The sequence below is a fragment of the Budorcas taxicolor genome, chromosome 19 (genome assembly GCF_023091745.1).
Source record: "Budorcas taxicolor isolate Tak-1 chromosome 19, Takin1.1, whole genome shotgun sequence".
Taxonomy (NCBI): Eukaryota; Metazoa; Chordata; class Mammalia; order Artiodactyla; family Bovidae; genus Budorcas; species Budorcas taxicolor.
The window spans coordinates 41,899,949-41,911,247 of NC_068928.1; the positions used below are offsets into that span (position 1 = coordinate 41,899,949).

The 11,299-nt window shown below is 57.4% G+C and overlaps 2 protein-coding genes across 3 annotated transcripts; one reads left to right on the plus strand and one right to left on the minus strand.

Annotated features, from left to right (window-relative positions):
- Positions 1-136: 136 nt before the first annotated feature.
- On the minus strand, positions 137-8,782 carry KAT2A (lysine acetyltransferase 2A). Of its 2 annotated transcripts, none has more exons than XM_052657537.1 (18): positions 8,443-8,782; positions 8,178-8,301; positions 7,697-7,842; positions 7,507-7,596; positions 7,025-7,206; positions 6,742-6,933; positions 4,887-4,993; positions 4,585-4,695; positions 4,347-4,483; positions 4,055-4,263; positions 3,747-3,873; positions 2,308-2,418; positions 1,864-2,007; positions 1,514-1,628; positions 1,394-1,430; positions 1,244-1,307; positions 1,025-1,109; positions 137-917 (listed from the first exon to the last, which is right to left on the minus strand). In XM_052657537.1, the coding sequence occupies exons 1-18, from the start codon at positions 8,779-8,781 to the stop codon at positions 724-726; spliced, it is 2,514 nt and encodes an 837-aa protein (XP_052513497.1). In that variant the 5' UTR covers position 8,782; the 3' UTR covers positions 137-723. The 2 variants fall into 2 exon arrangements, with proteins under 2 accessions (XP_052513497.1, XP_052513496.1); XM_052657536.1 differs by having other exon boundaries at positions 4,347-4,486.
- A 1,468-nt stretch (positions 8,783-10,250) lies between these two features.
- On the plus strand, positions 10,251-10,724 carry HSPB9 (heat shock protein family B (small) member 9). Its single transcript, XM_052658833.1, has one exon. The coding sequence runs from the start codon at positions 10,251-10,253 to the stop codon at positions 10,722-10,724; it is 474 nt and encodes a 157-aa protein (XP_052514793.1).
- Positions 10,725-11,299: the final 575 nt, after the last annotated feature.

Here is an 11,299-nt window from a genome sequence, read left to right on the forward strand (position 1 = left end):
GGGGGCGGGGCGCCGGGGGTGGGGGGACAGGAACGGGAGGGGCCAGAGGCTTGCTGGGAAGGGCAGCCCCAGCTTGCAGGGGATATTGGCGGAACAGGGTCAGCAGGGGATTTTACTGAGGAAACCACCACACAAGACAAAACAAAACCAAAACTTTATTGTTCCCTTGGAGGGATTAATGCCAGGAAATGAATGGTCCCCATGCCCCCTACCCCTAGGGGACAAACAGAGCAGTGCAGGGTGAGGCATGGCCCCTTCAGTCCAGCTTGAGCTTCCAAGCTCTGATGGCCCCCACTCAAGCTAAAATTGGGGATCCTGCCCTTGAGGAACCAGTGATCTGAGCAAGGCCCAGGATTCCAAAGCTGTATCGCTTGTGGGGAGTGTGTGTGTGGGGAGTGGGGATCAGATCAGGAAGAGGGGTGGGGGGTGGGGGTGGGGTGGGGCACCAGGGCGGGGCAGCGTTTATCCTCTGGCCACTAGCCATGCTTAGAGGCTCCCAGACCAGGGAGACCCATTCCCAAGCTCAGACATGATGAAAGGTGGGACAGAGCTGCAGCCTTGGGGATGCCTCAGGGCCCAGAAAGGGCTGCAGGATCAGGGGCTGGAGGGTCCCAGGCTGGAGTGTCTCAGACAGAGGGGGACCTGGGCACAGGGGCACCCCAGGGATGAGATCAGAACTGCAGGAGGAGACATTCCACGTTGAGGCCGAGGTCCAAGGCTGGACTACTTGTCAATGAGCCCGCCCTCCTTGAGCTTGAAGTAGAAGAACTTCTCCAGGGCGCTGGCGCACCGGCAGTACTCGCTGTCCGGGGGGTTGTACTCGCGGCAGTTGGCAATGACCCGCTGCAGGTCGGCCACAAAGAGCTTCCGGGTCACATAGTAGCGGCTGCGCAGCCTCTCTGTCATGGTCTTCAGGTCTGGGCAGCAAGAGAGGAAAGGGCATACCTTTGAGAGGCTGCCCGGCCATGGAGGGCCAGAGCTGGGGCAGGCGTGGGAGGAAGGGGTTAGAAGGAAGGGTCCTCACCGATGGGGAAGCGGATGACCTCGTAGTAGTCTGGGGCCTCTGACTTCTTCACGGGCTCCATGAAAGGCCAGGCACTGGGGTGGGACTGCAGAGGACAGTCAAGCTGGGTCCAGATCCACTGTGCCCCTGCCCAACTCGGGACTGCCACCCCCTCACCCTTGGTCAGAAAGCCACAGCCTTTGGCACAGGGACCCCCAGAAGAGAGCCTGGTCTCCCCACCTTGATCTGGGCCAGCAGGTTTTTGAGGGTTGTGTAGAGCTGGTCAGGGTCCTTCAACTCCTTCCTGGAGCGAGAGAGGCCGAGTCTGAGGCTCCTGGGCCCTCTGCCGCCCTTGCCCCACACTGTCCACTCCCTCCACACAACACTCACCCTTTCTCCTTCCCCAGTGGCTTCCAGCCTGTCTCTCCTGCAAAATGGGAGAACACCCTTAAGAATGCCTATCCACACCCCGAGCAGCACACCCCCTCCCGTGCCAAGACCCTTGCTCACGAATGCCAGGGACGCTCTCCACAGGGATCTGGCGCACACCCTCCTTGAAGCAGCTGAGCCCGGGATAGACCTTTCGGATCTGGGCCTGTTTGCGCTCAATCAGCTTCTTGATGATCTGAGGGAAGGAAGGGTCTGAGAGGCCAACCCAGCTCCAGCAACCAGACTCTCCGGCCGCAGGCAGGGAGGGCTCCCGCACTTGCCCCTCGAGGCAGCGCAAGAACCAAGACCCTGGCCAGCCCCACTTCATGTGTGCACAGCAGGTATATACGCATCTCTATACCCACACCCGTGTTCACTCAAGCGCATGTTCACGGAGAGCCCCATGGAGACACGCACGTGAGCATACGCACCTCCTTCTGCTTCTTGATGATGTGGGACAGCTCTGTGTAGGGGATTCGAGGGTTCAGCTCACACTCCATCAGTGTTGCACCCTCGTAGTCCTTGATGTAGCCCAAGTAGCGGCTCTTGGGCACCTTGATGTCCTTGGAGAAGCCCTAGGGAGTGGAGAGTTACCACCAACCCATCAGCAAGGCTCTTCCAGCTTGAATCTGTCCCTGGAACATTTCCAGGCCGGCAGCCCTTCCTGATTCACCCCCGCCCCCTGCGTCCCACCCTGAGAACTTCCCAGCTCTCCCAGCTGCCTCTTCCCTGGGGCAGCAGCAGGAGGGAGAAAGACAGGCATGAAGGACTTCCCTACAGGTGCTGGATGGAACAGGGGACATGAAGCCCACCCACACTGGGGGCGAGACAGAATGACCCCTGACCCCAGTGGGCAAACAAGAGGCGAGAGTCACCTGCTTCTTGAAGTAGCCAATGGCGTACTCGTCGGCGTAGGTGAGGAAGTAGAGAATGTTGTGCTTGATGTGATACTCCTTCAGGTGGTTCATCAGGTGAGTGCCATAGCCCTGCAGGGGAGGGGGCAGAGCTCATCAGGTGGGAGGAGGCAGGCCTACAGCTAGAGCGGTCTCAGGAGGGTGGGGAGCGGAGGGCAGGGACAGGAGGGAGCCGACTGGAAAGGAGGTGGGGACAGCCAGGGGATCCAAGTCAGGTAGGAGGAAAGGCGACTGGCAGAGGAAGGGGAGCTTATAGGGAGAAAAGCGAAGGATGCTGGGTTTCTAAGCGCTTACTCCAGGCCAGGTGCGACGCTTGGTTCTTTACAGAGCAATCCTCAAGTTAACCCATGAAACAGCTATCATTACCTCCATCTTACAGAAGAAAAAACTGAAACTCAGCTATGTCAGGAAATACGTCCAGGTCAGGTGACCAGCCATGGCAGGGAGAGCCTGGATCTAAACCCAACCGGGAAGCTGTGGTCCACAGGCCACGGTTCCCAGTCCCTGTGCCTCAGAACTGGAGGAAAGGGGAGAGGGGATCACAAGGGCCCCCCTCATCATGACATCTGAACCCCAAAGAGACACCCTGTCATCCACAAACATTAGGACCGGAGGCACCACGCAGATCTGAGTTATGGAAAATGGGACAATCATGGAATCTCCTGGTGGTCCAGTGGTTAGGATACCTTGCTTTCACTGCCAAGGGTGTGGGTTTGATTCTAGTTGGGAAACTAAGACCTGGCAAGCCTCACAGTGCAGCCAGAAAATAAAAATTAAAAATAAAGTAGCCACACCATTTTAAAAAATAGATAAGACAAGCCGGGGACCCTACTAGTCGGCCTGTTGTGACAGGATAGAAGACAGGACGACCACCCAGAGCGGGACTGTTGTAAAAATTATCAACTCTCCGATGCATGTACATGTTCTTGTGATGAAGGAAACACAGATCCATTTAAAAGTGTTACTACAAATCTGGAGAGTTCTCATCACAAAGGAAAAAGCATTTTTTCTCTGCTCCTTTCATTTTGTACCTATATAAGATGATAGATGTTCGCTGTGGTTGTTTCATGATGTATATAAGTCGAAGCATCAGGCTGTACATCCTAAACTTACACAGTCCTACATGTCAGTTGCATCTCCATAAAACTAGCAGAAAACAAGTGTTACTGATTCTTGGGCACCCTGTGTTGACAGGTGTTTTCTTAATTCAGTTATCAAATTACAACTGCCACCTTGTGGGGATGTGAGGAAGTGTCGGGCCATTAAAAGAAGGCTTGGGGGCAGCTGTGTCACTATTGTGCTGCTCTGACCTGGTCCAGACTCGGAAGCAGGGGGTGGGATGAAGCTGGGACCAGGAGCTCCCTGACCTCCACCCACACTGGGGGCGAGCACAGACTCACCTTGACCTGCTCATTGGAGGTGACAGCACAGAAGACGATCTCCGTGAAGCCCTGGGTGGGAAACATGCGGAAGCAAATCCCACCAATGACCCGCCCGTCCTTGATCAAGGCCAGAGTCTTGTGCTTCCTGAGGGGAGAGAGCTCAGGTCACAGGCCTTACCCGTCCCCTGAATGTTCCTCAGGAACCCACCACCCCGGAGGCCTGAGCTGCACACAGTGCTGGGAACTAAGGAGCAAAAATTCCCCAGGGATGGAGGAAGAGGCCCAGGGAGCAGTGGGGGGTGGCCTGGGCTCTCCCAGGGACCTACGGGTCGAAGACGAGGCGGGCAATGTACTCCTTGGGCATTCGCGGCAGCTGGTGGGAGAAGACGTTCTGTAGCCCCACCAGCCACAGCAACACCCGCCGGTTGGCCTTGGGTGTGAGCGAGTTGCCGATGACGTGGAACTCAATGATGCCTCGGCGCTCTTCCAGGCGAGCAGTCTCATCCCGGGCGGCGTTGGCCGACAGCAGGCTCGTCTGGGAACCAGAGCAGGGAGTGATGAGCCAGGGTCTCCGGGGGTGAGCCCCCGCCCAATGGGTTGGGAGGCTGGGCTGCCCACCTCGGGCCCTAGCATGGCGGCGGGGTCGGTGATGGTGAGCATGACCTCATTAACCAACTCCATGGGGATGTCACCCATCACACGGAGCCGCTTGGCGTCCTCCAGGGTCAGGTTTTCTGGGAGCTTCCTCTTCTCGCCTGCTGAGGGGGCTGGCAAGGTCTCCCAGGCACAGCAAGAGAGACCGGGCCAGGGCTGGGTGGGGGAAACGAGGGGTGGAGGTCAGGGGTCAAGTACCCACCTGGCATGGGCTCAGCGCCTCCAGAATCCAGGCTCAAGGAGCTGTTGCTGCTCCCACCCATGGTGGGGCTGAAGATGGGGGCACTGGGAACAACTGCAGCGCTGACTGTAGCTGAGAGAGCGAAAGAGGAAACAATCAGGATGGAACTCAAAGGTAGGGTGTGTCCCGCAAAGATAGCCTGGCTCTCCCACTCCTGTCGAGCCCTCCTGCACTTCCCCCCTGCTCCCAGTCGCAGCCCCTCCTCCCCCAGAGGCACTGAGCTCAGCCAGGAAGGCCAAGCAGACAGCCTGCTGTGCACGTACCTGGCCGGGGCACCAGTTGCGTTCCCTCTGAGGGCGGCATGGTGAAGCCCGACTCCCAGATCGGAGAGTTTGCCCCATAGATCTCCTCCTCCAGCATGGACAGGAATCTGTGGGGAAGGGTACAATCTGTCCCACAACTCTGTCCTCCGACAGGGAGCAGCCTGGGCCAGACACAGGGACTGGAGGCCGCCCAGGGACCTGGGAGACAAAGATGGCCTCTGTGCTCTGGGAGCCCCTCTCTGAAGATAGGAGGACAGGATGATTCAGAAGAGATCAGAGGCCCAGTATGCCAGGGTGAGGGGGACAAGGCCTGAAATGATGCCATCCCGTGCTGCGCACCAGGCAGGGCACCCAGTCACCCAGGGCCTCAGTATCGAAATGGGACTCCACCCTCTCCTGCTACCTCTTGCTCCCACCTGGTGGCTGGAGGAGCATAGGAGGGTCTGGATCAGTCAGGAGAGAGAGTGAGTGTGTGTGTGTGGTGTGTGCGTGTGGTGTGGTGTGTGGGTGTGGTGTGGTGTGGTGTGTGTGTGTGGTGTGGGGTATGTGTGGGGTGGGAGTGGGGGTGTGTGTGGTGTGGTGTGTGTGTGGGGTGTGTGTTTATGTGGGTGTGGTGTGTGTATAGGGTGTCTATGTGTGGGGTGTGTGTGTGTGTGTGGTGTGTGTGTGGGGTGTGTATGTGGGGTGTGTGTGTATGGGGTGTGTGTGTGTGTGTGGTGTGTGTGGGGGGTGGGTGTGTGTCTGTGGTGCGGTGTGGGATGTGTGTGGGGGCGTGTATGTGGGTGTGTGTGGGGGGGTGTGTGTGGGGGGGTGTGTGTGGGGGGGTGTGTGTGGTGTGTATGTGGGGTATGTGTGGGGTGTGGGGTGTGTGATGTGGGGGGTGTGGGGTGTGTATGTGGGGTGTGTATTCGTGGTGTGGGTGTGTGTGAGGTGTGTATGTGGGTGTGGTGTGTGGGGATGTGTGTGTGGTGTGGTGTTTATGTGGGGGGTGTATGTGTGGGGTGGGGGTGTGTGTGGTGTGGTGTGGTGGGTGTGGTGTGGTGTGGTGTGTGTGTGGGGTGGGTATGTGTGTGTGATGTGGTGTGGTGTGTATGGGGTGTGTGTCTGATATGGTGTGTATGTGGGGTGGGTATGTGTGGGGTGGGTATGTGTGTGTGGTGTGGTGTGTATGTGTGTGATGTGATGTGTGTGTGTATGTGGGTTGTGTGTGTGTTGCTCCATCGAGTCCGACTCTGTGCAACCCCATACACTGTAGCCTGCCAGGCTCCTCTGTCCGTGGAATTTTCCAGGCAGGAATACTGGAGTGGGTTGCCATGCCCTCCTCCAGGGAATCTTCCTGACCCAGGGATCGAAACCCATCTCTTATATCTCCTGCACTGGCAGGTGGATTCTTTACCACTGCACCACTTGGAAATCTGTGGATACCTATGAACCACGTTTAAAATGAAAAGACAGTGTGGCAAAACAGAGAAAAATCTTACAGAAGGACTAGAACAGGGGTAGAAATTGGCTTCTCTTCAAGTGTAAGCTCTGGTTTCTTGGAATGCTGTGGTGAGACGGATTCTGAGCTGTGTCCATGCCCCACGGGAAACAGGCAGTCACGTCTACCAGGTGGGTGGGCAGGGGCAGCACTAGCACTCAGGCCATATACCTGCCATCCCACCAGTATACAGACAGGCAAAGAGCTAGTGAATTACTCTTGGGCCTTGGGCAAGCCTCCCAGGTAGAGGTCCAGATCCCAGAAGGTTCATGGAGGGAGAAGAGGGACCAATCCAGGAAGCCTTCCTGGAAAAAGGGAACAAGAGGGAGGATGTGAGCGTGGTGCAAGGTCCTGATGGGCCAGAACGAGCCTTACTTGGGGAAGTGGGTGAGGATGAGGGTCCTCTTCTCGGGCACCAGCTTGTCCTTCTCTACTCGGAACTTCTCTAGCAGCTGTCGCCGGGTAACCGTGAAGATGGAGCGGAGAAGGCTGCGCCCGAAGACGTGAGTGGTCTCATACCGGGGGAGGCTATCGCAGCTCTGGGGCACGTGGCAGTAGCAGAGCCATCTGCAAGAGCAGGAGGTGGTAAGGGAGAGCAGAAACCAAGTTCAGGCTGAGCCTACAAGCCTCCCCCCATGCTATCCCTGGCTGGACCTACCTGGTGTAATTGACCTTGTAGGTAGCCACATCCTCGGCCTGAGACCTCTGCCGAAATTGGGCAGGTGTCTCAAGCTTCCAGTAGTTAAGGCAGAGCAGGAACATCTTTGAGAGCTCGAACATCGTCTGCCGCTCCCGGGGAGCCAGGTGACTAAACTTGTACTGCACAAAGTTTAGCACGCCCTGGGCGGGGAGGGGAAGGGAAAAAATAGGAGAAGAGGTGTGAGCAGCTAGCATGGCCTTCTTATCCAAAAGTAAGGTGCTTCCTGAGGGCAGGGAGCTCTCTCGGGCTTTCGCTCTCACTTTGAGCAGGAGAGATTATACCGCTTCCCACCTAGTATACCCACCCTGAGGTTAGCACAAAGCAATTGCCTTTTTCCTAACCTCTCCCCTGTTCTCAGGGCAGGCGGGGGGCGGCAGATAACACAGGCTCCCCGCTCCTCCAAGATGCCCTCAATCCTCTTACCACCTTCCTCATCCCACCTGCTCAATATTAGGCTTCTCAAATGGGGGGCTGCCCAGGGACCCCTCCACCACAGGCCGGGTCATCTGCAGGATGCATTTCCGGAGGAGCTGCAGGAAGAGGGAGGGGTAGAGATCAGTGGAGCACAGAGCTGCAGACCTTCCCAGCCTCCCTTTTGCCCACTCACACTCTCATTTGAAGGAAGCTCACCTTGAAGAGGTAGAAATAGACCTGCTTGGTGTCCGTGTCCTCCTCCTTATGAACAGACATGAACAGATTCTCCACGTCCACCACCATCCCCAGCAGCCGGTTAATCTCATCCTCCGACACGTTCTCCAGGTGGGACACGTGGTCAGCTGTAAGAATAAGTGGTAGTTGGGAAAAACTGACAGAAAAAAATCAACAGGACTTCCTCCTCCTCATTATTGCCAGCCAAGACACATCCTCAGTCCCTCTGACCAGTGTGACCAGGCAATGAGACTGACTGCTCCTATGTCAGCCCTGGGGGGCCTCTTGTCTCTTTTGGTGGGAGGTTTCCTTTCTGCTTCCTTGGGGCATACACACTCCCAGCCCAATTCCTCCTTAGGAGGCATCTTCTGTCTTTCAGGGATGAAACTGTGTGGTCCTGTCCAAGCAGGACCCAGCACTTCCACCTCCCCAACCCCAGTTCCACGGGTACTATCTGCCTTACCCAAAGGGTGCTCACAGCTGCGGCACAGCTCGCTTAGGTTCGCCGCTGGCTGCTGCAGATCCATGCGGGGTGCAGTGGGGGGCTTGGGGTTTTTCCAGCCATTACACTTGCAGGTTTCATTGGCCTGGAAGCAGAAATATCAATCAGTAAGCGTGTAACCCGGAGAAGAGTAGCCGCTCCCCTGTCACAGCTTTGCCCCGATTCCCACCCAAGCCCTAGGATGCCCCAAGCCCCGCCCCCTATTACCCCCAGGCCCCGCCCCCACCTTGCAAGCCGAGAAGACCCCTAGCTTCTCAAGCTTCTTGGCGCGCGGCAGCCCCCGGACTTGCGCCTTCCTTTGGCTGGCGCGCTGCTGCTGGCTCAGGCCAGGTCGAGCCGGATCACCCCCGCTCCCGGTACCCCCACTTCCTACCCCGGGCCCCCCAGTCCCTGTGCTCCCGGCTGGGGCTGTAGCTGGGGCAGGGGCTGGTGCCGGAGTGGGAGCCGGAGTGGGGGCCGAAGCTGGGCTGAGGGTAGGAGTCGGAGTTGGGGCAGGGGCTGGGGACTGAAGCGGACGGGGCTGCGCGGCAGGGGCCGGGGTAGAGGCCTGGGAAGGTTCCGCCATGGCCTCCCCCGAAGCGGAGCGCGGCGCAGCGCGGCGCTCCCAGCCCTAGGGCCGCATGGGCAACCGGCATTCAATGCGCAGGCGTCGCTGCCCCAGAGTATGATGGGAGTTGTAGTCTTTCACGGTTAGTTTCGTCGCCTCCAGGTTCCAGACTTTTCTGTCCTGTCCCTCGATCCCGGACAGCCAAATGAGGCTCGAGCCAGCACCCCAGATTGACTCCTCCTCACTTGTAATCCTTTTAGAAGGCTTCCGAGGTAGTCAAGATTACTGCCTTTTGAGGACATGGAGAAGCACCCCAGAAAACAGGCTTCTGTTTGGGGAATCACCTCTCAAGCCATAAAGGTGGAAATCCAGGCCTGGGGCCAGAAGTGTAGTGGTTTCATGCCCACTTCCCTCCTCCCCTCACTCTGCCCCTATCCCACATGTTTCTGGACACAGAATTGTAGCTAGTTCAGTTCAGTTGCTCAGTCGTGTCCGACTCTTTGCGACTAGGGTGGTGATTAAATAACAATAGTTCTATTTCTTGACCTGTTAAGTGGTTACATGGTTGTGCTTTGTGCGCTTTTCTCTGTGTTAACTTATACTTCAACGAAAAGAGGTTTATTATTAAAAGCACTGAGCGTCAGAGTAATGGCCAGGGTCAGGAAAAAGGCTCCTGAGGTGGGGATGAGGGAGCATGGGACGTGCTATTACACCCACACCGTGGGCACCTCCCAGTCAGGGCCCACGTCTTCATCTTTGTGGTCCCAGAGCCCAGCTCTGAGCCTGCCGCGATAGGCCAAGGGTAGGATGAATGAAGGAAACCAGAAAGACGCGTTCATCTCCTAGTACAGGTTCGTATGTGGTCAGAGAACTGTAGGATATTACAAGAACCAGTGACCCCGTGGTGACACTGATGGCTCTGTTCAGGGGCAGTCCTCCTTGCCCCAAGGCCTGATTCGCAGAAGAGCAAGAGTCTCATGGCTCAATCTCATCTTCACTTCATGCTAGTGACCACTGCAGGGTCGGGCTCAAGTGCTGCCAACCTCTTTTGTTGGGTCACAGCCCTGGCCGCCCGGCCCTGTGATGGAGGTAGGACAGAGCCCTGACCAAAAAAGGAGCAGGATCTGGGATAAAAGCAGCAGCAAGAGGCTACAGAGCAGCTGCCAACCTGACCCGTGGAGGTAGGACATGCAGTGCAGTTCAGTTCAGTTCAGTTCAGTTCAGTCGCTCAGTCGTGTCCGACTCTTTACGACCCCATGAATCGCAGCACGCCAGGCCTCCCTGTCCATCACCAACTCCCGGAGCAGAGGTGACCTCAAACTCAGCGGAACCGAACCTCTCTGGAAGCCAAGGGAGCGCCCTGCTCAGAGCTGCTCAGCGCAGCGCGCAGCGCTAGTGTAACGACGCGGGGCCACGAGGCCCCGCCCCCCAGCTCCGACAGGCCGCTAAGTTCTGAGCCTCGAGCCCAACAGCAGTTGCTCACTCGGATGCAGCGGGTCGGTGGCAGTCTCCCTAGCGGGAGCCAGTCGGCCTCCCGATGTCCCAGCGTGGCCTTTACTGAACAGAACCAGGTGGCCACTCTACCGGTGCAGCGGCTCACGGAGGATGTGGCAGCTGTGCGGGACAACGTCCACCCGGAGGATGGCTTCCAGATGAAACTGTATGCCCATGGCTTCACCCCCGAGGAGCTGTTGGTTCAGGTGAACAGCGGATGCCTGGTGGTGACTGGCCAGCGACAACTGGAGGGCTGCAACCCGGATGGGACCGGCTTCCGCGTGGCGCAGAAGGTGCACCAGCAAATGTCACTACCACCGGACCTGGATCCCGCTGCCATGACTTGCTGCCTGACGCCCTCCGGCCAGCTGTGTGTCCGTGGCCAGTGCCGGGCACTGCCTCCCTCTGAGGCTCAAACAGGACCCGCCTCGAGATTCAGAAGCCGTGGCTCTAAGAAACTAGCCTGACCCAGTAAACAACCACCGTAGTGAGCAACAGCTTCAGTGTCCGTGGTCTTTTCTTGGGGCTGGGATCAGAGGTGGAAGTTGAACAAAGGAAGAAGGCCAAGGGGAGGGCCCAGAGGGGAAGGAAAGGCACCTCAAGGTGGTGGCCTATCATAAATCAGGCCCTGGGGGGAAGCTGGAGGGACAGTGGGCAGTGTTGTTTCACTCAGCTCGGCTCACTGCTTGGACCAGCAGCTCCAGCAGGGAGCAGCAGAGAGCCGAAAGGGCCCCACCATCACTGGACTCCAGGACCAGCAGAAGGCCCCGGGAGAGACTGGGAACCAGGCGACTTGGATCTGGTATGGAGCTGCTATCTTGGCCTTAGGACTAGCCAAGTTTCCAAAGGTCTTGGGGTGTTCCTTCTTCTTCAGGGGAAAGGGTGAGAGGACCCCATTCCCTCACCAGCCTAGTACAGACTAGTCAAGAAACCCCAAAGAGGCTGTTTCTGGTGTTGAGAGAACAATTATTTTCAAATATAGACTGCACATGCCCCAATAAAATCTGGAGGGGGTTGAGAAGAGGCAAATGCTGGACCCTCA